The 26,360-nt window shown below is 43.6% G+C and overlaps 1 protein-coding gene across 2 annotated transcripts; it reads left to right on the forward strand.

The window, feature by feature from the left end:
* The first annotated feature begins 11,571 nt into the window (after nucleotides 1-11,571).
* On the forward strand, nucleotides 11,572-25,877 carry chga (chromogranin A). Of its 2 annotated transcripts, XM_055872436.1 has the most exons (8): nucleotides 11,572-11,842; nucleotides 12,273-12,322; nucleotides 13,501-13,594; nucleotides 14,914-14,982; nucleotides 15,391-15,483; nucleotides 18,689-19,081; nucleotides 22,837-23,315; nucleotides 24,992-25,877. In XM_055872436.1, exons 1-8 carry the CDS (start codon nucleotides 11,797-11,799, stop codon nucleotides 25,073-25,075), a joined length of 1,308 nt encoding a protein of 435 aa, XP_055728411.1. In that variant the 5' UTR covers nucleotides 11,572-11,796; the 3' UTR covers nucleotides 25,076-25,877. The 2 variants fall into 2 exon arrangements, with proteins under 2 accessions (XP_055728411.1, XP_055728413.1); XM_055872438.1 differs by lacking the exon at nucleotides 15,391-15,483.
* The last annotated feature ends 483 nt before the right edge of the window (nucleotides 25,878-26,360 follow it).

Raw genomic sequence — 26,360 nt, forward strand, 5'->3', positions numbered from 1 at the left:
TTGTTCAGAATATCAAATTAGGCATTCCAAATATAGTAATATGCAAAAACATGCTCCAATAGGTTCTTGTTAGGACCTAGGTCCTGCTTAGCACTACCTACCTCCTTGTTTATTCTGCCCACTGTGTGACAGCGATTCCCATTGTAAAAGGCCCATCTTTCCCATTTTCACTTAGTTATGAGTAAATATGTCACATAGAACACATAGTATTCAGACTTTGCATTGTGATTGACAGTTTGTTTGATCCATTCGGTGTACCAAAAGTCTTCACAGTAATGAAAGTTGGCTTTACATCATGCCATTCTACATTTTGCAATCAGAACAACAGCACAGAATATAATACCTATAATTTATTGAATATTTTCTGTACAGTGATTGTTTCTTGTGGAGTAGAAATGTAACTCAGACATGGGTCTAGATTCAATCCGTAGCATTATAGATCCGCCATTTAGCGGGAATAAAATGTAAAGGCAATGTTCCCGTGTTCGCACAGACTGCAGTCACGGTTAACACTGCATATGTCAGACTGCAGTCACGGTTAACACTGCATATGTCAGACTGCAGTCACGGTTAACACTGCATATGTCAGACTGCAGTCACGGTTAACACTGCATATGTCAGACTGCAGTCACGGTTAACACTGCATATGTCAGACTGCAGTCACGGTTAACACTACATATGTCAGACTGCAGTCACGGTTAACACTGCATATGTCAGACTGCAGTCACGGTTAACACTGCATATGTCGGCTCAATCGGAAATTACCTATACATTTCAATCGCGATATAACGTGGATCTTCCGGGTTACAGATTGAATCTAGTCCATGGTCTGCGAATTTTGTTGAAATAAACTGAAACTGAAAATAGAATTGACTAGTTATTATATATCTCAATGGACTAGATTCCATTGTCATTGTAGCCTATAATGGACTGATAAAGCAGGCTACTATTTTATCCTGCTATGATATTCAACAATGTTACAGACAGGCCAACCAACGTCAGACAGTAAAAACAAGGACATATAAGTAGCCTACACTATATAGATACAGGATATAATAAAGTGTATCATTTTAATTACACTTCATGGTACATCTAGTGGTCTGTAACGTGCTAGTACATGAGGGAGAGAGAGTACAAAGATATATGGGGAATGGGTTATTAAAAGTTCCGGGTTTGCACTGCTATGTTTTTTAGGCGTGTTGTCCTGATTGTAAGTGCTCTGTAAACATCTTCAGGAGAATACAAGTACCCTTCGTCTGAAGGGAGATTGTTAAGAATGTATGAATGCATTTTTGACAGGATCAGACAAGATGAAAGTGACAAAAATTTAAATTTAACGAGTGGCTTGTACCACTGTGTCACATGTTCCATTAAACACATGGGCCATCCAATCCAGTTCATGTTCAGTAGTCTGGTAAAGTAGCACCACCCATAAAGTCGCCTACAAAATAAAATGAATCGGTTAAATCCAAACATATCCACAAAATAAAGTGAGCGTAGTGACTGTTTGCTCAAGGTGGCCTTGGTTCAATAGTGTTTATTACACCCCTGCACTAACTGTATAATCTGGGGAAAGGTTGTGATGAATGAATAGGGTCCAGCAGAGCAGTATCAGGCCATGGCGCTATTGTTGATTTATGGGCACCATAAAGAGGGCATTTGAATTAAGTAGGCCTCTAGTCTTAGCCAGAGAGTGGTGAGAGAGAGAATAGGAAGAAGAGAGAAATGGTAGGTAAACACCTCCCTCTGCAACTGGATCCTGGACTTCCTGATGGGCCGCCCCCCAGGTGGTAAGGGTAGGTAACAACACATCTGCCACGCTGATCCTCAACATGGGGGCCCCTCAGGGGTGCGTGCTCAGTCCCCTCCTGTACTCCCTGTTCACTCAACTCCAACACCATCATTAAGTTTGCCGACAACACGACAATGATGAGACAGCCTATAGGTAGGAGGTCAGAGACCTGGCTGTGTGGTGCCAGGACAACCTCTCCCTCAACGTGATCAAGACAAAGGAGATGACTGTGGACTACAGGAAAAGGAGGACTGAGCACACCTGACATTCTCATTGACGGGGCTGTAGTGGAGCAGGATGAGAGCTTTAAGTTCCTTGGTGTCCACAGCACCAACAAACTATCATGGTCCAAACACACCAAGACAGTCGGGAAGTGAGCACAACAAAGCCTATTCCCCCTCGAGACTGAAAAGATTTGGCATGGGTCCTCAGATCCTCAAGAAGTTCTACAGCTGCACCATCGAGAGCATCCTGACTAGTTGCATCATTGCCTGGTATGGCAAATGCTCGGTCTCTGACCACAAGGCACTACAGAGGGTAGTGCGTACGGCCCAGTACATCACTGGGGCCAAGCTTCCTGCCATCCAGGACCTCTATACCAAGCGGTGTCAGAGGAAGGCCCTAAAAAATGTCAGACTCCAGCCACCCTAGTCATAGACTGTTCTCTCTGCTACCGCACGGCAAGCCGTACCGGAGCGCCAAGTTTAGGTCCAAGAGGCTTCTAAACAGCTTCTACCCCCAAGTCATAAGACTCCTGAGCATCTAATTAAATGGCTACCCAGACTATTTGCATTGTCCCCCCCCCCCCCCCCACCCCCCCCCTATATAGCCTCGCTATTGTTATTTTACTGCTTCTCTTTAATTATTTGTTACTTATATTTCTTCTTATTATTAGCTTTTTTTAAAGTTTTTTTTTAAACTGCATTGTTAGTTAGGGCTTGTAAGTAAACATTTCACTGTAAGGTCTACACCTGCTGTATTCGGCGCATGTGACAAATACAATTTGATTTGGAATTGTTTTTTATTTATTTTCTTCAAATTAATAAAAAAATGTTTTTATGTCAATAAGTATTGAACCGCTTTGTTATAGAAAGCCAAAATAAGTTCAGGAGTAACACTTTGCTTAACAAGTCATATAGTAAGTTGCATGGATTTTTTCATGTGTAGTACTTACTATATAATTTACCAGTATAGTATAGAATACTATACTACACACTGTACAGTAGTATCCCTCGATCATGTGTAGTACGTACTATAAAATTTTGTAATATATTGTAGAATACTATACTACGCACTGTGGTATCCCTTGATCATGTGCAGTACTTACTGTATAATTATTTTGTAAACTGTAGCATACTATACTACATACTGTAGTATCCCTCAATCATGTGTAGTACTTAATATATAATTTTGCAGTATACAATACTACACACTGTGGTATCCCTGAATCATGCGTAGTACATACTATAGAATTTTGTAGTATACTATACTACACACTGTGGTATCCCTTGATCATGTGTGGTACTTACTGTAGAACATTCTGTAGAATACTATACTGCACACTGTATTGATATGCTAATATTTAATTTGATTTGCTTATAACCATACCCCTCCCCCATATCCCAATTGATGCCACCCATGATTGAGAAACATACATGCCAAATATAGACCATACCAGTAGTATATTTTGTTCCCTACAGCTTATGGAAAATTTGCTCTTATAGCATTTGTGCAGAAGTTAAGTCTGCAAAAACACTACTGTAAATACTATAGTTGTTTAACTATAGTAATACTAAAGTATGTACAGTATACGTTAGTAAACTGTAAATACCACAGTATACTTGAAAGAGAGCAACCCAGCTCTACATGTTTGTTGACCTGTGACCCACTGACAACGCCTCCGGTTGGAAGGGAATTTGTAGCACTTTGAGGTCAAGGGCGGTGCAATTGCCATGTCAAGCGGTGATGCAGCCTGTCAAGATGCTCTCGATTGTGCAGCTGTAGAACTTTTTGAGGATCTGAGGGCCCATCCCAAATATTTTCAGCCTCCTGAGGGGAAGAGGCGCTGCCGTGCCATCTTCATGACCGTGCGGGTAAGTGTGGACCATGTTAAGTCCTTAGTGATGTGGACGCCAAGGAACTTAAAGCTCTCGACCCACTACACATCAGCCCCATTAGATGTGGATGGGGACATGCTCTCCCCTCTTTCTCCTAATGTCTACGATCAGCTCCTTGGTCTTACTGATGTGGGGGAACAGGGAGTACAGGAAGGGACTAAGCACAGGCCCCTGATAGGCCTCCGTGTTGAGGGTCAGCTTGGCGGAGGTGTTGTTGCCTACCCTCATCACCTGGGGCCGGCCTGTCAGGAAGTCCAGGATCCAGTTGCAGAGGGATGGGTTCAACTCCAGGGGCCAGGGGCTTGGTGATGAGCTTGGAGAGAACTATGGTGTTGAACCCTGAGCTATTGTCTATCAACAGCATTCTCACATAGTTATTTACCCTCTTGTCCAGGTGGGAGAGGGCAGTGTGAAGTGCAACTGAGATTCCGTCATCTGTGGATCTGTTTGGGCGGTATGTGATTTGGAGTGGGTCTAGGGTGTCTGGGATGATGGTATTGATGTGTGTCATGACCATTCCTTCAAATGCTAAAGTAATGTGCACAAAAACACTATATATTTTTAGCAATACTGTCACGTTCCTGTTGTTTTGTATGTGTGTGATGGTCAGGGCGTGAGTTTTGGGTGGGCAGTCTATGTTTTCTGTTTCTATGTTGGTTTTGGGTTGCCTGGTATGGCTCTTAATTAGAGGCAGGTGTTTTGCGTTTTCCTCTAATTGAGAGTCATATTAAGGTAGGTTGTTCTCACTGTTTGTTTGTGGGTGATTGTCGCTGTGTCTGTGTTTATTGCACCACACGGTACTGTCTCGTCTCGTCTCGTTCGTTCGGTCGTTCCTGTTCATGTGTTCTTTGTTTCATGTAAGTTCGTAGTTTAGGTCTGTCTAGTTCGTTTTGTTATTTTGTAAATTAGTCAAGTGTATTTCGTGTCTGTTCTTCGTCTTGCAATAAAGCATTATGTATTCATCACCCGCTGCGCCTTGGTCTACTAACTCACCGAAAGACGACCGTTACAAATACTACAGAATTGATACTATAGTAAACTGTGGTATTTTTTCATGTGGGACACTTTTGCCACACCCACCAAACAGGAGCAAACATACAGTACCTCAAAGACTGTTGAAGAACGGTGCAAAGGGCATTATCCCTCTGAAGAGTATGAATTAGGCTGTTTGAGAAGGTTTGAATCTTGAGAAACCTAGTAGGGCATGATTGAAGTAAGCCTTGTGGTAGAGGTCTGAGTGGGACTGCTTTCTTCATCCCGCTCCTGCCAGCTATCAGATGTATTGGGCTATATCAGCCAATAGGCTAGATGAAACAGAGCCAGAGTTAGAGCAAGAGCGGACACTTGCACTTGGCTTAAACTACGTTTTGCATATAGCCCAATGGCAAGCAAGCCTGGAGGAATGAGCCCATTCCAGGACCGGGGCGTGGGCAGCGTCTGGGACAATCATCCGGTTAGCCGGATGAGAACCCCCGCTGGGAACGCTGCACCACACGGACCTGGTTTTCTATTCCCCAGATGAGTTTAGCCGCCAGACACGAGGTAGGAAGAATGGTCTTGGGATCTGAAGGTGTAGCAGCGGGGCTATAGAGGCATGAAAATGCATCCGGCTTAACATTTTTGGACCCTGGGCGGTAGGAGATGGTAAAGTTGAACCGGGTGAATAGTAGGGCCCATCTAGCTTGCCTGGAGTTGAGATGCTTGGCGGTGCCGAGATATTCTAGGTTCTTGGGATCCATCCACACAATGAATGGATGTTCCGTCCCCTCTAACCAGTGCCTCCACTCCTCCAATGCCATCTTCACAGCGAGTAGTTCTCGATTCCCCACATCATAATTCCTCTCTGTGGCATTAAGATGATGGGAGAAGAAGGAGCAGGGAGGCAGCTTAAGGTGCAGGGCAGAACGCTGGGACAGGACGGCCCCCACTTTGACATCCGAAGTGTCTACCTCCACCACGAACTGACGGGACGGGTCTGGATGGATTCATATGGGAGCTGTGGTGAAGCGGTGCTTAAGGTCCAGGAACGCCGGTCATCAGCTGGGGACCACTTGAACGGGACTTTGGGAGAGGAGAGTACTGAAAGGGGGGAAGCCATGGTGCTGTAACCCCGGATAAAAAGGCGATATAAATTCGCAAATCCTAAGAAGTGTTGCAGCTGCACTCTGGATGTGAGTTGGGGCCAATCCACCACCGCTCTCACCTTTCTGGGATCCATCTGCACATTACCAGCAGCGATGATGTATCCAAGGAGGGAAATGGTGTAGCGATGGAATTCGCATTTTTCTGCTTTGACAAAAAGCTGGTTCTCCAGGAGACGCTGGAGAACTTGTCGGACGTGGAGAACGTGTTCTTGAGCTGAGTGGGGAAAAACGAGGATGTCGTCGAGGTATATGAACCGGTTCAACATGTTGTGGAGAACGTTGTTAACCAGGGCCTGGAACACAGCAGGAGCGTTGGTCAGACCGAATGGCATCACCAGGTATCCGTAGTGTCCTCTAGCAGTGTTGAAGGCTGTCTTCCACTCATCACCTTCCCGTATCCGTGCCAGGTGGTAAGCGTTCCGCAGATCCAACTTAGAGAAGATAGTCGCCCCCTGGAGCGGTTCAAAAGCTGAGGCGATGTAAGAAGCAGTGCGGCTTGGTTGGGTTGTGTTTTGGAGGACACATGGCTCTCGACCTTCGCCTCTCCCGAGTCCGTGCGGGAGTTGTAGCGATGAGACAAGACAGTAACTACTAACAATTGGATACCACGAAATTGGGGTGAAAAAGGGGAGAAAAAAAAAGCTGAGGCGATGAACGATAGCGGGTAGCGGTTCTTAACCGTGATGTCATTGAGGCCCTGGTAGTCGATGCCTGCAGCCAGGGAGTCTCCATAGCCTTGGTTTCCGAACCCGACAGTGAAAACAGCTGTCCCCGGGGTGGTGTAGTGCCCGGGAGAAGGTCGGATCCCGCAGTTATAGGGTCTATGTGGAGGAAGCAAAGTGGCCCCGGCCTTACTGAAAACCTCCCGAGGTCCTGGTACTCTGCGGGAATGGCGGAGAGGTCAGAGGCTTCTTCCGAGCCCACAGGAACACGTCCCGGGGCAGGCTGCGTCAACTTCAGGCAATGGGCATGGCAGAACGAGCTCCAGCCATGACTGCATCAGCAGTCCAGTTGATAAGGGAATTGTGTCACTGGAGCCACGAAAACCCCAATACCACGGGAACCTGAGGAGACTTGATGAGCATTACCTGGATTGACTCACTGTGGTTCCCTGACACTCGCAGGTTGACAGGAGTTGTATCGTGGGTGACTGCCTATAGAGCGCCCATCCAGCGCTCTAACGTCCATGGGAATGGAGAGGGGCTGAGTGTGGATGCCCAGCTCTGACACCAGGGTAGTGTCCATGAAACTCTCATCAGCCCCAGAGTCAATGAGAACCCGGAGAGGAGGATGGCATGGAGATGGGTGCGAGTAAGGGGAGAAGAAAAATTCTCTGTATGGCCCGTCAGAGTACTCGTACCTACTGATGAGCCTGGTCTTAATGGATAGGTAGACACATAATGACCGGTAGTCCCGCAATACAGACAACTCTTTGTGTTAAGTCTGTGTAAACGTTCGGCTGGAGACAGCCTAGCTCTGCCGAGTTGCATCGGCTCTGGAAGAGGCGAGTCGGCAGACCTCGGAGATTCTCGGGGGGACTCAGGTAACCTCAGAGGCAAGGTGAGATCCTTGGGCGAGCAAGTGGGACTGGAATCAGACCTCCTCTCCCTCCTACGTTCCCGTAGTCGCCCATCGATCCAGATGGTCAAGGCGATGAGCGAGTCTTTAACCTCCTCTGATAATCCATGAAGGAATGTGTCGAACAGGGATTCCGGGTTCCAGGCACTCTCGGCAGCCAACGTGCAGCAATCAACCGCATAGTCCGCCACACTGCGGGAGTCTTGACGAAGCTGGAGTAACTTCCGGGCAGCCTTTCTCCCAGACAACGGAGAATCGAAAACCCTTTTCACCTCAGCCACAAACTTCTCTAGACTGAAGCACACGGCAGATTGTTGTTCACACCCCGCCGTAGCCCAGGCGAGAGCCCTCCCAGACATGAGCGTTGTGAGATACGCTATCTTCAAGCGGTCTGAGAGGAAGGGCTCCTTGGGAGGAGACACCATTACGGAGCTGGTCTGAGTCTGCTGGGTCAGTCATGCCCAGTTCGTACTATCAGTACTCCTGATAAGACCCAGATGCAGACAGTTCGAATCACAGATGTGTATTAACAAAACAGGGGGCAGGCAGACGACAAGTCAAGGGCAGGCAGAGGTCGGTAAACCAGGGCATAGTCAGTAAGGTACAGAACGGCAGGCAGGCTCAGGGTCAGGGTCAGGGCAGGCAGAGGTCAGTAATTCATGGCAGTGTCAGACAGGTACAGAATGGCAGGCAGGGTCAGAGCAGGCAGAGTAGTCAAAACCGGAAAAACAGGGGCAAGAGGAAAACAAGAGTACAGGAAAAACACGCTGGTAGGCTTGATGAGACAAGACGAACTGGCAATAGACAAACAAAAAACACAGCCGTAAATGCACAGGGGATAATGGGGAAGATGGGCGACACCTGGAGGTGGGTGGAGACAAGCACAAGACAGGTGAAATAGATCAGGGTGTGACAGTGTGGGGGAAGGGCGTCAGACAGAAGAAGATTGAGAGGCAGATTATTTCACTTCGTGGAGACATGTTTCTTGGGTGGATAAGATATGAGTCAATTAACGCACTTGAACTAGTAGAATGTTTTAAGAAGCCCACATTTTTGAGCAAAAGGAGTCTCTGCTCATTGGTTTGACACACAGGACATTTGAGCTGCTGTCTTCAGTATGTTGTAGATGAGAGCTTTGTCTTATGGTTTAAAGATATGAGATGTGATTTAAGATAGATATGAACATATATTTTAAATGTTGATTGACATTTAATATGATATAGGGCTAACATTGAACATGCACTGTGTTATTTCATTTGAAAGAGCAAATTTTATCCTATTTAAGATATAATTTTCTCATGTGTGACAAACTGAAGTCAAACTATAACCTTTGATCACTCAGTTGGCAGTCTTGTATCAAACAAATCTAATTGAGGCCTAGGTTCAATGCGGACCGCAGAAGATCCATGCCTCGTACGTGGACACTGCATTCACAGTAAATGCTGCATATGTCGGCTCAATCCGTTATAGCGCTGATCTTCCTTGGTTCGGATTGAATCTAGCCCCAAGAGTGGCTAAAATGTGTGGTGTCATTGTAAATGGGACATTTCATGTGAATTTGGTCCGAAACTTATCATGACGTTTTGGATCTTCCTGAAATGTAATCCAAGGAAAGGTACTTTGAAGGAGGCATATATATACTACATTTTAAATGTTAAATTATTAAGATTATTATTGATTAACTTTGGTCATCGAAGTTGGGATATTTGTGACATTTTGGCTTTACTACCCAGATCTCCTATAAGACACTACAACCCTTAGTCTGCAGATCTAAGCAAGACTTGCTGTAATTTCAAACTTTACCATGTTCTCCAAAATATGAGCATTGCTTAGATTTTGATACTTACCTACAATATGGATTCTGCAAGATATAAACATTCATATTTTAAAAGTATTTAAAACATTTTTTAGATGTTGTTTTACACCATTTACTCCACAGTCACATTAAATGTCTAGAGTGGGGTCTCTGTTTCTTTATTAGTCATGATCCATTTTATGAGCACCACGAACCAGCACAGTGAATGTGAAAAGTGTTGTAAAAGAAACTCCCTCTGCTGGTGATTGCTGGATGTGCTTTTGAAATTATATTGATGTTTTTCAGTAATCATAAATCAATGTATGAAAATTGTGATCAAAATGTATTAATTAGGCTAGTCATATTTCAGAGCACATTGAAAGGTTTCTAATGACACACTTTCTTTGTAGCGTGTCTCAGGTGCAACAATGGGAAGTTTAATATGTTGAAGAAATACCAGTGGAAGGAACATTTTTGGGAGGACAAAAAGCTCATTACTTAAAAAAAGTATAAATAAATGATCAATATCGACATGGGTTTTGAAAAGCTACATTCTCCTGATCTTCCTGCATGTTTGAACATTTGAATGCTGTTTTTTTTAAATTACTTTGTCATTAAGGAGCATTAGGCCTACATTCAATCAGATCAAGCTTTAACCTGGCAAAGCCGACACCCCCATAGCTGATGTTTTGACGGTGTCTGGAAGGTGTAACTGCGTTGGAGCTGTCAAATCGGTTGTGCATGATTATTGTCAAGAATAAGCCACACTGTCCCACTCACGTTAGAAGTTCAGAAAGAGAATGTGTAGGCTATATCGAAATAATTACGTTCACATTTAAAATCATTACACGAAATAATAAGGATTTCGATCAGCATAATCACATTACATCTCACATTCAAGTGTCCAAACATGAAGAAATATCTCTTAATGCGACTCCGTGCAGCCAATGGCAATATCTGCTTTAGGTATAATGCAAGGAGCCGCTTGTAAATTCGACAGCTCTAAGTAGTTCCACCTCTAACATGCTTGCTAAAAATGCAGCATTTTGACATCCTCTGTCAGTCAACCCTGTGTCACTTCTAGGAAGATTTCAGCCCACTCTATCCAAACATTTCTCCAAGTTCACCATCATTGTAAATCTCTAATTATTTTGTTGCTTGGACAAAGTCCTTTTTGAGGTTTTATTATTTATTTAATGTGATTAGTGATTAATTTATGTCTGTCCCTCATTTTAAAGGGATACTTCCGGATTTTGGCCATGAAGCCCTTTATCTACTTCCACAGAGTCAGATGAACTTGTGGATACAATTTTTATGTCTCTACGTGCAGTTTTAAGAAATTTGCTAACTGGCGTAGGCACAATGATTGTAAGTCTATGGCAGATACAAAAGACTTCCAGCCATTGCGTTAACGCTAGTTACATTGGCTTGCGAAACTACCTCTGACTTCCTTCATGCTGGATGCAGAGACATACAAATGTTTTCCATGTGTTCATCTGACTCTGGGGAAGTAGATAAAGGGCTTTCGTTTCCAAAATCCCGAACTATTCCTTTAAGGTTAACCCTGTTACTTGAACTGAACTATTGTTTTAATGTGGTGAAGCCATTCATTTTAAAATATTTTTTTTTCATAAGAAATATTTAACATCTAATAGTCAAATCATAGTGTAAAAGCAGGTGACTGGTTCTACTCTTTTGGGCCATTTTCTGGTGCTTTGTAGTGGAAAACTGACCAGGTCGAGCATAACATGTCAACCCTGTTACCCATACTGTAGATAGACAGGCTATACATTTTTTTTGTAATTACATTTTTTAGTGTGGAGCTTGCATTCAATTGCAACTCCCTGTTGCACAAGCTTCCATTCAACGTTCAAAGCATTCTGAATACACCTAACTTGTGATTTTATTTAATTTTAATTCCACCCTGGTCAAATGCCTAAACCTTAGGAGTAATCAGAATTGACCCATTAACAGCTGCTTTCACACAACAACAAAAATATTCCGGAACCCCCTATAGCCCCCAGTCTTGAACTGCTCCCCACCTCTGTTCGCCTTAAATATCAACAAAGGTGTGTTGGTTGAAAGGTGTAGGCTAAACATTTATTTTCCTAGCGGTGATGTCATTTCCTCCTGCAAGCTCCATATAAAAACGCAGGTGCAGTTGCAGCAAGTTGTTCGTGGTACATTAATGCTTGCGCGAGATAGACCCCTGATACTGAAAAACGCAGCCCGCCAGAAATAACCAGGGCGGCCAAGTTGCACATAGAATGAACCCATAATTTATCGACTCTTTCCACAAACAATCGAAGGGGAACTAACATTCTGAATAAGCTTTTGACGTTTGCTATTCCTGCCCGTTTTATTGCAACGATGATCGCGAGAGGATACTTCATTTTGACAATATTGGTTAATCGCGGTAAGAGAAATTGTATTATGTTGGAATTGACTAATATTTATTCAAGTTATAGCTTTGATTCCACTAAAGTTAGCGGGTTGTGAAGCTGCGGGAATGTCTGTTGTCATTTGGTCTAGCACTAAGGACAGCGGCAAGCGCACCCGAATCCTTTTCGGATGGGCGCTATCGGCGATCTGTACATATAGGCCTATACGCTTGGCCACAGAAGTGCATTCTCAATTAATAAGAAGTCGATATTTTTCATGGGAAATATGTCTGCCCTCGTCCCAACTGTAGGCTATAAAATTGACCATATATTTAGCTGAAAATGTTGTGGAATAACGTATCCTAAACTAAAGACGACAATGTACCTATTGATTGGTAGAGCTAAACCTAATAACTATGCGAGACATGACGTTTTCGTTAATCATATTTTTCTTCCCCCACGTAGTTCTCTCATTGCCCGTGACTCCAACTTACCTTGAGAAAGAGGATGTCGAGGTAAGAATCCTTTTCAACGAATAGCTTAATGATATTGTCAGCTTTATGTTACATTTTGTGTATGGTGTTTGTAATCAGGGCCAGACTGGCAGCCATCTGGCATTTTTTTGGGGCAAATGCCAGATGGGCTGGTCATTTTTTTGCCCAGTGGGCCTGTCTACCTTTTTTTTCTGCTCAAAAGGATCATTATCTACCTAATAATGGGGCCTCGAGGAATAAAATGGTCCAGTGGGTTAGAAATGGCCGAGCCGATTTCTGGTCTCAGTCCACCCCTGTTTGTATCAAAAACACTTTGCTTGATACGTTTCAGGACTAGGGTTGCAAAGGGAGGGTATGTTTCTCATAACTTTCAAAGTTTATCAGTAAACTACCAGAATTTTGGTAACTTTCAACTTTCATTCTTCGTGCGTCATGTCCAAATAATACAAAAGTATAAAAAAATATATATTGTGAAGCTCAACAAAGCCACTTATAGATGATTTGAACATGATGTACGAAAAATTTGAATATCAGTTCCATACCTTGAATGGGATTTGTACATATCATTTTTCACGCATCACCAAACAAAAAATCGGTGAAGCTACAGTCTCTCATGCAACACAATGATAATGTTCTACGCACAAGAATATCAGGGGGCTATCTTCATGTACGATAATCTATTTACATATCATTTGCATATTGTACTGACATATCTTATTTACGTATTGTAAATGTACAATAACACAACGACACTGTTATTGCCACGACAGTGAGTAATCGAAATAGAATAATGCATATCCATGTCTCTTTATTTTGTTTACTTTGCAACTGTAATATCTGGGACTACTCTGAAGCCACAGCACACTGCAAAGTCCAGCTATAGACCTGAGACCGTCTTTGGTCTACCAGACTGCAGCCTTCTCTCCCTGGCAATACTTTAATGAGCACATTTGACGTCTGGAGGCTAACACCATGACGGGAGGTCTGATTGTCTCTCCATTGCTGCCGTGGCATCCAGTCTTTCCCCTAGTTTATTTTACATGTGGGGCGACGAGATTCAAAGCCAACATTGTTAATATAATCCATTAAATAGAAGATAATTTTTGTAGGCGGATGGTCCTGGCCCGCCTATACGGGGAAGAGGAAAACGCTGATGCCATATTTATCCGTTGACCGTGTGTCCGCTCTGCCCCCCTCAGGTGATGAAATGCATCGTGGAGGTTCTCGCTGATGTGCTCTCGAAGCCACACCGTTTGGCTGTCAGTCAGGAGTGCCTGAACATACTAAGGACAGGTAAACCACTCCCAGGGACCTGTGCTTCAGATATACGCGTTTAGGTACAGATCTAGGATCAGCTCACACTCCCTAACTTAATAACCACAACTCCATTAACAGAGAAAAATGCAAAAATAACCTTAGATCAGTGTCTAGAGACATACCTTTTCTGGTATTTCAAAGGTGTTACTGTCACTCACTGTCACCAATTGTGACCTAATGCAAGTTAATATTTGCTTTCATTTTCACCATGGATGCACATGACTCAGGAAAGTCCGAAATGGCACCTAATCCCTACATATTGCACTATGCAGTGCACTACATTTGACCAGGGCCCATAGGGCTTTGGTCATAAGTAAGGCACGATATAAGGAATAGAGTGCCATTTGCGACACAGGTCTGAGCTCTCCATAAGTGCACTCGGCAGAGCAGTCGGGGCTATTCAATTACAGCCATTGTGTTACCTTGACGCTGTCCTTGTTGAGAAAAATCTTTCAGGGCATTACTCATTACTGGCTATTGTTACCAGGATGGGGCTGCGGTTGGGAAATGAAACCCCTCAATAGAGAGCGAGAGAGAGAGAGATGCTCCGAATACAGTGAAATGCTTACTAACAAGCCCTTAACCAACAGTAAAATAACAATAGCGAGGCTATATACAGTGGGTGCCGGTACAGAGTCAATGTGCGGGGGCACCGGTTAGTCAAGGTAATATGTACAGAGGAGAGGGAAAAGAAAAATAAGGGGCACTAAAAAGAGAGAACAAAGAGGGAGACACACAGTATAGATGGGCAGGGAGAGAAAGGATTACTTAGTAGTAAGATCAGACAGAGAAGAGAAACAGCAAGAGAAATGTGTTTACCATAAAGAGATGGATTTTAGAGAGGGAGAAAGGGGACGACCAAGAGGGAGAGAAAGAAAGAACGAAGGAAAGAGTGACCCTGAAGAAAGACAGAGTAAGCAGTAGTTCTCTTGAATGCCGGCCTCATTCTGTACACTCTTTCTGGGTCAGCAGAAAGGGAAAAGCTCTGTGATGCTGTAATTCACTGGAAACCACTCTTTGGGCCAAAATGATTAATTTGGATTTCTGCTTTGGAGGCAATACATTTCAGGGTAATTAATTTTTTGAGATGGGAGCAAATGTGCTGAGTTGTCACGAACAACCAAAGGGGAGAAATATACCTGTACATTTGCGCAGGGACATTGCTGGCTTGCTTGGACAATTAAAGTATTTATACGTTGGTGAATGACCAGGTCTCCCTAGTAAAATAGGTTTTCTGCCCTCAATGTGATTTCTGGGGGATAAATAAAGGTTACAAAAAATGGTTTCCTTTGCAGATGAAAGGCTTGTGTCAATCCTTCGCCACCGCAACTTCCTCAAGGAGCTGCAGGACATTGCCGTTGAAGGTGAGGTATTGACTGACTTTCACTGTGGCGGGTGATACAAGGCAACCCTATCAGGAAGTGACATCATCTTTGAGTGATGTCACACAACTGTTGTGATGTAATCAGAATTTCACTTTGTTGTGTTCATCTTAGATTTGATTGGGTTTCTTGTTCCCTTTCACATAAATAGTTTTCAGCATGAAGTAAATCGTTTTTAGTGTTTATTCTCTTGATTGTTTTTAATTTAGTTTGTCAATCATGTAAACAGCCACAATAATAATAATAATAAAATAGCTATTTCGAAAACCCAAGACACTTTACAATAAGCAATCATAAGTGTATTTTAGGGGATGTATTGTAAGTATATGTAAAAATAAATTAGTCTAAATATTTGCAGTCACAACTCCTCATCTCCCCTCCAAATGACAGGAGCCAATGAGAGAGCTCAGCAGCATGTTGACATCACGGCAGATCATGTGACTAAGAAACCACAGGGTCCTCAGGGTATAGATGAGGCTGCAGGTGAGTCCCACTAGCACACATCCTCAGTAAAATTGCCATATGACAGCATTGCCTCATGATGACTGAAAATCCAAATCCCTGTCAAGTTTGCCATTTTACTGTCAAGTTGTGATATTGTGACAGTCTCTATGTGCAGGGCTGGCCCTAACCTTTTGGTCGATCTATAAAGTGGAATTTAGCTGCCGCCCCCCCCACCTCGCAGAAAATAGTGGCCCCCCCTCTTAACTGAGAAGTGAAAAAATGTAAGGTTTAGGGTTGATTTTCTGCAATTCTACAGATTTTGCCATGGGGCAGAGATATTTTTTTTAGCAGTTTTGAAGCAAATTTCATGACTTAATATGATATGAGTGCGAGTGACTAACAAAATCAATGTGGGCCCCCTGGAGGTCAGGTCCCCTGGGCACGTGCCCTGCATGCCCAGTCGGTAATTCCACCATGATTACTATACATTTAGGTAGCTAATTTACCAATCAAAAAAATTTTAGCTGACAAGGGATAATTGAGTGACTGTCAGTGACTAACATAAGAGAGAAACTGCTGATGCACAAATTGCACCTTGTGTATTCTACTATTCTAACTCTCAACAGTAAGTTGAGACCCGGACTGAGTTCCTAAAACAAAAATTGGGGATCAAGGACCCCATGGTCGCCTCTTAGCAGTATCTTATGTCCCTTATGCTTAGGCCCTGTGTGTGTGTGTGTGTGTGTGTGTGTGTGTGTGTGTGTGTGTGTGTGTGTGTGTGTGTGTGTGTGTGTGTGTGTGTGTGTGTGTGTGTGTGTGTGTGTGTGTGTGTGTGTGTGTGTGTGTGTGTGTGTGTGTGTGTGTGTGTGTGTGTGTGTGTGTGTGTGTGTGTGTGTGTGTGTGTGTGTGTGTGTGTGTGTGTGTGAGATACATACCCTGTTTATAGACAAAGATGCAGTTCAATTCTGGACAAGCCAAGAGGCACACTATGAAATCGATAAATCTCTTCGTTTTTGTTGTGCAATGTTCTGGGACATTGTGTCAGCTAAGCAGGTCTGACCACAGTGCTGTGTGGAGTGGATGGCATCTGGAAGAAGGGAGCTGCTGGTACACACACAGGCTCCAAAGGTTCTGATAGACAGAATTGGGACAGGGAGTCTCTGTCTTTCTCTCTCTTCTCTTAACCCCATAGAATTAAAAAGGAGTGTTCAGCAAGACAAAGTTCACAAACATTGGCTAACTTTAGTCAAACTGTTTAACTTTAGCAGTTACTAGGTAACATGTTTGTGATGAGATTTCATCCATCAAACTTTCCAGATGGTACATCCAACATAGCCCACTGCCCACACACATGAGAGGTTTGTTATTCTACAGGCACATTTAAGCATGAACACTGCCTAACAACTAAGCTCAGCAACCCAGAACTACTACGTCTGTCTACGAGAGATTACCTAACAACGCAAGAGTGAGGATATGATTAATCATCATGCTGATTTTTTTTTTCTTCATGTGAGAAAAGAAAGTTCTTTGATTCTGCCTAATTTGGTATTCTAGCACATCCTTGTGGAGGTATTATCATAGAGATACAATATACTGTGTTCTGTTTAATTCTGTAGGCCTTATGCACCACATGGTAAGTAAGCTTAGGTGACTTGAAATGATCTGAACCCGTATTTACTAAGCTCTGAACTAGGATCAGGTCCCCCATGTCCATACAATCTTAATCATTATGATCTAAAAGGGAAAACTGATCCTAGATCAGCACTCCAACTCCGAGACACTTTATGAAAACGGGCCTTGATGCACCATGTCATGACAGCACTAGGACTTATGTATGGCTCGTTGCCATAGGTTGCATTAAGGTAAGTGACAAGGTTTACTCATTATTCAATTTGCATTTCCAATTTAATTTCGGCAGCTCCCATAGTATATTCACTGTCCGTTTTAGTTCTGCTGATGTCAGGATAAGTAAGTACACAGGGGATTCGCCTCTTGGCCATCAGTCAAAGTGCACATTTGCATTTTGATTGGCCGCTGCTTTAAAGTCGGCCACTTGTGCATGCTGTCCGACCGTACGTCGGGATGGAAAGGCAAAGGTGAGTGCCAAATGGCACCCTTTCCCATAGTCAAGAATACATATTTCGTACTAGATATGAAAAGCACCCTATTTTGTACTACATATGAAATAGGGTTTCATTTGGGACATATGGCTGTGTCTGAAGCCATTTGCCACACGTGACCGTCAAACTTTGCGTCTTTCTGTTGTCGCTATGACATATTTCTAAACTATGAAAGAGAAAATTTCGGCACATTCTGTGACATCAGAGGATGTGGCCACCTTCCTCCCATTTTCACATTTGAGATTAATCATGACTATTCAGATCGAAATATAGTGTATAGAACAGATGTGATTGTCGGTTAGGTAGAATAGGGAATTGTTTCCGCTCTATTCATAAAATGTCTATATGCAACGTTTAGAACGGTTCACTTCACACCCTTGTGGCGCCTTGCTAACTGCACTTCCTGCTGGGAAGTGAAGTCAATCTATTGTCCATCTAAATGTAGTCCATCTGTTGGATGGATGTTTGGGCAGTGCAATGGATCATTGCTCCCAGTTTCATAATTGAAAGGCAGGCAGGGAGGTCCCTGTGCTCTGCTTTTAATTCCTTATCCTTATCCTTATCCACACTCTTAACACTAGGGCCGGGATTCAATACGAGGCGCGTTTTAGCACACAGTATAACATAACACAAAGGCCACAAAGGACAAAGGTTTTTGTATCAACATTTTAGCTTGATATAATAAATACATGTCTTTACAGGGTTAAATATTAGTTTCTAGAACACAGCATGTGCTTCAAAAGTAGCTATCAATCATTCAAATCGTTTTTACATCAGCAGATGTTACAAAGTGCTTATACAGAAACCCAGCCGAAAACCCCAAAGAGCAAGCTATGCAGATGTAGAAGCACAGTGGCTAGAAAAATAATTATACTGTTATTTGGATTGTAGTTTGGATTCTTTCTGATATTTATTGTTTTTTCTTGAGTTATTTTTACTATTACTAATGTTTGACATTCTACTGCAATTTTAAGGAGCTGGCAACTAAAGCATTTCACTGCACCCGTTATAACATCTGCTAAACTGTGTTTTCAACTAATAAACGTTGATTTGATTTACAACTTCATTGAATGTCTTTTTGTGCCTTGATGAGAAATGGTATCTCTGTTTCATCTCCTTCATAGATCGATCGATGTTGGCTGCTCTGGGGGGCCCCGGCGAACGGTCTATCCTGTCCCAGAAGAGGGGGACCGGAGGAGAGGGAGAAGGGGAGGGTGAAGGAGAGGCGGAGAACAGTGCGGAGAGGGACGGAGAGTCATCCCGTGAGAGGAACGAGATCATCAGAAAAGGCGAAGAGAAGAAGCGAGAAAAGGACGAGACCCCTGACAACCGTATCTCAGATGCCATGAACAAGGAGGGGAAAGAGGAGGAAGAGGATGTGGATGTGATTGAAAAGAAAGAAGAAGAAGAAGGGGATGAGAAGGAAAAGGAGGAGGATGAGGAGAAGCGTACGAGCTCAAGAGAAGACGGCGAGGAGGCTAAAACGGAGGGAGGAAACGTGACTCTGGATAAGAAAGGTAAGAACTGCTGCCCAGAGTACATTGACGGTGACATTACAGACACTGGTCTTCAGGCCTTCACATGTCGACTAAATGGACATCTCTTGACTACACCACAGTGGAGTAGGGTAAAGTTGACCCTAAAAGCTGATCTTGGGTCAGTTTTGCATGTTAACCCACTAAAGGTAAATGTTAAGATTGGCGGTTGGGGTGGTGTGAGTTGATCTGTACCTAGAGGAAACTTCCCCCCGAAGCGAATTGAGTACTCGCGCTGTAATGAATCATATGATTGGCCAATTAGACATATATTTTGAATGTCCTACATGGCTATTGTTCACAGTTGAACCCAAGAAAAGAAGAGGGTGACAAAGACACTTCTAAAAACCCAGACATCTCTAGTCTACCCGCTTCTCACCAGCTACCTTCATTGGTATCTGGTAGCTATGCAGGCTGCGAGCAGGTACCATCATCTTGTAAGTGCACTTGCAAGCTTTGAAGTGAGCATGAAAGTAGCTGCAGTTAGCTTCCCTCTCGACTACACTTCACTAGTACACTACACCCGGAGGAGGATTAACTATGATGATGAGGTGTCATAAAGATTAAATAGTGGACCGCTATAGCTAAGTGCCAAATCAATCCATTAGATAAACACTGTTCTCTGGGGTACTGAGGTCAGTCAGGCAGAGAGAGCAGGATCAGGAGGGAGGCATTGTTAGTGTGTGTGTGTGTGTGTCTGTGTACGAGAGACACACACACAAACACAAAGAGAAATCAAATATAAGAGAATAGAACGAGAGACGCACTGCAGTGAGAGAAAGAATGCAGGGAGGGAGGGAAGAGAAAAGGAGGTGGAGACTGGTGGTGAGACTGTGACCATGCACTGCGGGAGCAGATGATGGATAGGAGCGGCTCCATCTATCTGATGAGTTTGAGTGCTCCCCGCACAGCGGCCCGGTTTAATTAGATAATGGATACTGGAACATTACCAACAAGACAGAGCACTTTGGACAGCAGGGTTGCCTCCCAAATGACACCATGTTTCCTATTCCCTATATAGTGCACTACTTTTGACCAGGATCTATAGGGCTCTGGTCAAAAGTAGTGCACTATATAGGGAATGGGTGCCATTTGGAATACAGCCCATGGCTACGGATTGACTGCACGCCCCTGGAATTCAAATTTAAACGCTAGATTTATGCCAAGGAAAGAAATGAAAACATAATCATAAGCGGTGAGCAAGCATGTGAACTAGGCCATATTTTGTTTTTGTATACTTTATTTCTAGATTTTTAGGACAGAGACACATCCCCAGTCCTTCAACCACCAACTGGCTATTTCTAAGGTTGAGGCTAGGACAAGGTTCTAGCATGACCAGCAAGTCCCAGTGACTATTCAACTGAGCATAAGGTCATTCCAATATGATCTCAGTACCTCCATAGGTTGTATGCAGGGAAGGAGGCTCCGTAAGGGCTGTAACCAAATTCAGAGGTGTCATGCCCATAGGGGACACAGGGGCACGTGCCCCCTAACCCTAATCCCTACCCTACCCTAACCTTAACCATATCCATAAACCTTAACCACTTTAATAGGGGGTAGGGACGTCCCAAGGATCCCAGAAAGCACAGACCCCTTCAGATGTGTCATGTTTAAAAAACTAAATATAGATTTTTTTAAAACAACATTTTTGTTGTTAATAATAATAATGTTGTTAGTAATACTACGAGACACTTAGCCACTTTATGAAGTTTGCTTTAGCTAGCCCAGATAGGTTCCTAATCTCCCAAACTCATAACTAGCTACCAATAAACCATTTCAGGCAATCAAGTTAGAGTAGCTAGTTTGGTAGATTTTAGAAAATCAATTACTAATGTACTGAATAAGATTCACATTCCTTTCAATCTTTTACCCGGATTGAGGCAGAGATGCAAAAAATAATATTTATTTTCTCAAAAAATAACCACCTGACTGGAGGATACAGACAAGTCAAGAAGTATGCTTGGATATAATGAAATGTATTTATGACATAGAATTAAGCATAATGATTATGGCTCTAGATTGCAGGAAAAAAGCTGTTTCAGGTGTTTGAAGAATTCTCAAACATCCTGATGGACCACTCCCATAACATCCTCATGTACTTTGTGCCCCCTCGGGTTTTTGGGGTGTATGACGCCCTTGACCACGTGCCCATAATTTAGAAAGGTGGAGCATGAGGGAAATGTAAAAGGCAGAGATCTGCTCAGCCAACTGGCAGCAGAAGATTTCATTAAGAAGAGTGGAATCCTGTTGAGGGTGGATAATACTGTTTAGAGAGTGAGGAGAGAGGGAGAGAAGGGAGGAGAGAGAGAAAGAGATGATGTTCCTTTCTTTGGAGAGCGGTGGTAGCCTCAAGGATAGATATAGCAGGCTAGTAACAAAAGGGTTCGAATCCTAGGTCTGATAAGGTGACTCTGACGTGAGTGAGCAGGCAACCGATATCACAGCTGCCACTTTCTGCCGTTGTGCCCTTGTGCAAGGCACAAACTGCTCTAGGGGTGATGCTTTGAGCTGACCCTGTGCTGCTCCCGGTCTGTTGTGCATATGTATGAGTGAGTGAGGGAGTGGTATGTCTGGTTTGATACTCTGTCAAGAAACAATGAAAAATGTCCATGCAAATGGATGAATAAAGATACACTACATGACCAAAAGTATGTGGACATCTGCTCATCGAACATCTCATTCCAAAATCATGGGCATTAACATGGAATTGCCCCCCCCCCCCCTTGCTGCTATAACAGCCTCCACTCTTTTGGGAAAGCTTCTCACTAGATGTTGGAACATTGCTGTAAGGACCTGGTTCCATTCAGCCACAAGAGCATTAGTGAGCTCAGGCACTGATGTTGGGCTATTAGGCCTGGCTCGCAATCAGCGTTCCAATTCATCCAAAAGGTTTTTGATGGGTTTGAGGTCAGGGCTCTGTGCAGGCCAGTTGACTTCCTCCACACCGATATCAACATATAATTTCTGCATGGACCTCACTTTGTGCATGGGGCATTGTCATGGTGAAACAGGAAAGGGCCTTCCCCAAACTGTTGCCACAAAGTTGGAAGCACAGAATCGTATAGAATGTCATTTTATGCTGTACCGTTAAAATTACTTTATAGTTGGCACTGTATTCGGGCAGGCAACGGACTGCCAGATGGTGAAGCGTGATTCATCACTCCAGAGAACGTGTTTCCACTGCTCCAGAGTCCAATGGTGGCGAGCTCCAGTCGACACTTGGCATTGCGCATGGTGATCTAGGCTTGTGTTCGGCTGCTCAGTCATGGAAACCCATTTCATGAAGCTCCCAACGAACAGTTGCTGACAATGATTCAAGAGGCAGTTTGGAACTCGGTAGTGAGTGTTGCAACCGAGGACAGACAAGTTTTACGCGCTACTCGCTTTAGCACTCGGCTGTCCCGTTCTGTGAGCTTGTGTGGCCTACCACTTCGCGGCTGAGCCGTTGTTGATCCTAGACGTTTCCACTTCACAATAACAGCAAATACAATTCACTGGGGCAGCTCTAGCAAGGCAGAAATTTGACCAATGACAGTGCCACGTTGATAGTCATTGAGCTCTTTAGTAAGGCCATTCTAGTGCCAATGTTTGTCTATGGAGATTGCATGTCTGTGTGCTCAATTTTATACACCTGTCAGCAACGAATGTGGCTGAAATAGCCAAATCCACTAATTTGAAGGGGTGTCCACATACTTTTGTATATATAGTGTATATTCTATTATTTTTTATCTACACAGTGGCAGAGTCTGGTGAGGTGACAGATGCACCAGAAGATAAATCTGAGGAGAGGAAATCTGCAGAGGAAAATGAAGAGGAGTTAGAGGAGAAGAGGTCTGCATTGCCTCTGCAAGACAGTGCCGAGGCAAAGAAGGAGTGGGAGGAGGAAGAGGAGGAGGATGAGGGGGAGGTGAAACGCAAGGTCGCCGGTGTGAATCACTGGAGCAGAATGAGTGAGCTAGCCCGGAGTTTGCAAACAAAGAAGAGAGCGGGAGAGGAAGAAAAGTTGCAGGAAGTGAAGTCACTGAAGGTCGGAGGTCAACATGAAGTGCCCCATCACTCCAAGGAGGTGGTGGAAGAGGAAGTGGAGGAGAAGAGGAAGGTGGGAGAGGCACGGAAGAGCCCCGAAGTGAAGGAGCTCCAGATGATGGCACGCAGGGAACCGCAGGAGAGGAGAGAGGGAGAGGAGGAAGAAGGGAGCACCAGCAGGAAGACTGAGGTACATTTCCCCCAATTATTAAAATTGGATTAACTATCCCCAAATCCAATGAAATGCAATGGTACCTGTCTATATTAGCATTCTCGCTTAATCCCCTATCAGGAACCACCTCGAGAGGTGCACATTTCTGTTCTTGCCCTGCACTGTTGATTCAACTCGTCAACAAATCAACTAATCACCATGCCATGGATTAGTTGAATCAGGAGCCATATGTATCAAGCGTGTCAAGAGTAGGCGTGCTGATCGAGGATCAGGCCCCCCTTGTCCATGTAATCTTAATCATTGGGCTCTAAAAGGCTAAATTCTATAACATCACTCCTACTCTTAGACGCATGATACATAAGGCCCCTGATGTGTAACTGCTGGGCTACACTGAGAATGCATCGGGAAGAAACCCTGAACTAAACAAGAAACACAACACTCGGTGCTCTGAGAGCCTACCCACTGGGCACACACTGGTTGAATCAACGTTGTTTCCACGTCATTTCAATGAAAGGACTTTGAACCAACGTGTAATAGACGTTGAATTGACATCTGTGCTCAGTGGGTAGGTTCACTACCCACCTCACATCTAATGCTGTATTCTCTTAGTCTACTGTAGTCCACTTTCATATGACACATCACAGTGCATCACTTGAATAGGCTAACAACACAGTTGACATTTGTCTGTCCTTTTGTCACGGTACGCTAGGCTGTCGTTGTCCACTTCATTAAACTCATCCTGTAGAGGAGCCGCTCGGTAGAACGCTGTGTAATGTGTTGGCCCCTGAGGCTTTGTCACACCTTCTTGGCAGATTCAACTTGGTTGTATTAATATTAGTGCACATCGTAGCAAAACTTTTTGCAACCAAAATAAAAAATGTACGTTTCTTATTGGACAAGTTAAGGTAGTCCCTCCCCATTTTGTCTGTTTACTTCTTAGTGAATATGACTGTGGCATACAGCAGTGCAACACCAATTAGAGTCCCTCACTTGTCTAAAAGTAGGAAAAGTGTGCTGGTTCCACCTCAGGAGCCTCTACTACTAACTACAGCAATCGGAACACGCTGGATGGATGGTTCATCCACAGGGCTTTTTGCCGCCTGTGGGCTCTCATATGGGAACACACATATGCACACACACACGCCTATGCAGGTAAGTTTTGGCACAGATACTGGTAAACAAAAATGCCTTGGTTGGCACACGCACACACACGTTGTCCACACAGATATAGCCTCTTAGAGAACGACACATGGCACTCTGGGTAGAGTTGTTTTAAGTGCACTCAGAAGAGGGTAACATTGGGTAATATTGAATAATGACCTCCTCCCTTCACTCCCTCCTTTCCCTTTCTTATCATCACCCTTTGTCATTCCTCTCCCTCTCTTCTAATCTCTACTTCTCTCTCTCATCTCGCTCTTTCACCTCCCTCTTTTCTGTCTGTCTCGTTTCTATCTTCCACTGTTTGCCCATGTTATTCTTTCTTTTCCTCTATTTATCCATTTCTCTGTCTCCCTCCGTTTCTTTATTTCCATTCTATTATTCCCCCTCCTTGTTTTCGACTGATTATTTTCACCCGCTCTCTTCCCTCACCGCATCCCTCTCTTGCTTCCTCTGCCCTCTTCATTTCTCTCTCTATCCATCCCTCAATCCCCTCTCCACCTCTCTTCCCTGTCTCCCTCTATCCATATCTGTAGGACCCAGAGATTGAGAGTCTGGCGGCCATCGAGTCGGAGCTGGAGAGCGTTGCTCAGAAACTCCACGAGCTGAGACGAGGTTGAGATGAGGCTGAGACGACGACGACAACCGCACCTTCCTCCTCTTCCTCCTCCTTAACAGCCAGACCAGAGTTGTGAATTTGAGACGGAGTCCTCCATCTCTCTCGCTCTCTCTCTCTTTTCTATCGAGAGAATACCGGTGTCCGGTCCAGCCTCTTGCGACGAGGCTCTTATGGTCATCAGCCCCTCGGACACAGAAAGGACAGCAACTCCCTATGCCTTGAATCCCCACTCTGTCTCTCTCTCCCTGCTTCAGCTTGATAATAGCCAGCTTTTCATTTGATTTTGACACTGTGCAACCACTTATGTGAAAAATGAAGGCTGATCTAATTGTTATTGTTACCATGCTAAAATAGACGGGGTTGTAGCTACAAGTTTATGTATACGTGTACATGTCAAAGATTCTATGGAGTATTTATAGGATGTTGTACTTGATTTTTATGGCTGTAACTCTAATTATTGAAAAGCCAATGCAATAACTAGACATTTTTAATGAATGACTTGACTATGATTAAATGCTGTATGGAATTTATCTAAGAATACAAATAAATTAGATAGCGTCATCTGGAGATCTTTATGCGTGTGATTCATAATGTCTGCACTGTTAGAGCCTCAATATTCCACATTCTTATTTATTTTTAATTCAGTAGGGAGGAAATAATTAGAGAATGACGTCATTGTTTTGATCTCAAAACAATCTCTAAGTCTGAAGCGTTGATTGCTTTATCCTCAGTGTATTAGGGTAAGTAAGATCCTACATTTTTTGTAAATGTCCCATTGATAAAGTATTTTATTTAACCCAAAAGTGTGTGAGTTATGTGTGCATATCTTAAGTTCGGATTCAGCCTTTCAACACATTCATCATAAAACTTCATTGCCACAGTCAATTTAGGAAACACTGATTTTGAAAACCCATTAATTTTTTTTTAAAGAATTCACCATATTGCTTATGCCTATCCGATCCTTTTAGATATACACATAATGGCCATATTCCTGGGTGACTACATTGCAGATGCCTGCCAGATCTCAGAATGCCTGGATAGGTGTTTAATATAGCAGCTAACCACATCATATGATGCAGCAATCTGATGCCAGACTGAACAGTCAAGGACGTGGCACGCAACTATTGGTTGATGCAATATCTGCTATGTAGTCGACCTGGAACAACACCATATATGTACAGTTGAAGTCAGAAGTTTACATACACTTAGGTTGGAGTCATTAAAACTCATTTTTCAACCACTCCACAAATTTCTTGTTAACAAACTATAGTTATGGCAAGTCGGTT

This window comes from Salvelinus fontinalis, chromosome 20, assembly GCF_029448725.1.
Source record: "Salvelinus fontinalis isolate EN_2023a chromosome 20, ASM2944872v1, whole genome shotgun sequence".
NCBI lineage: Eukaryota > Metazoa > Chordata > Actinopteri > Salmoniformes > Salmonidae > Salvelinus > Salvelinus fontinalis.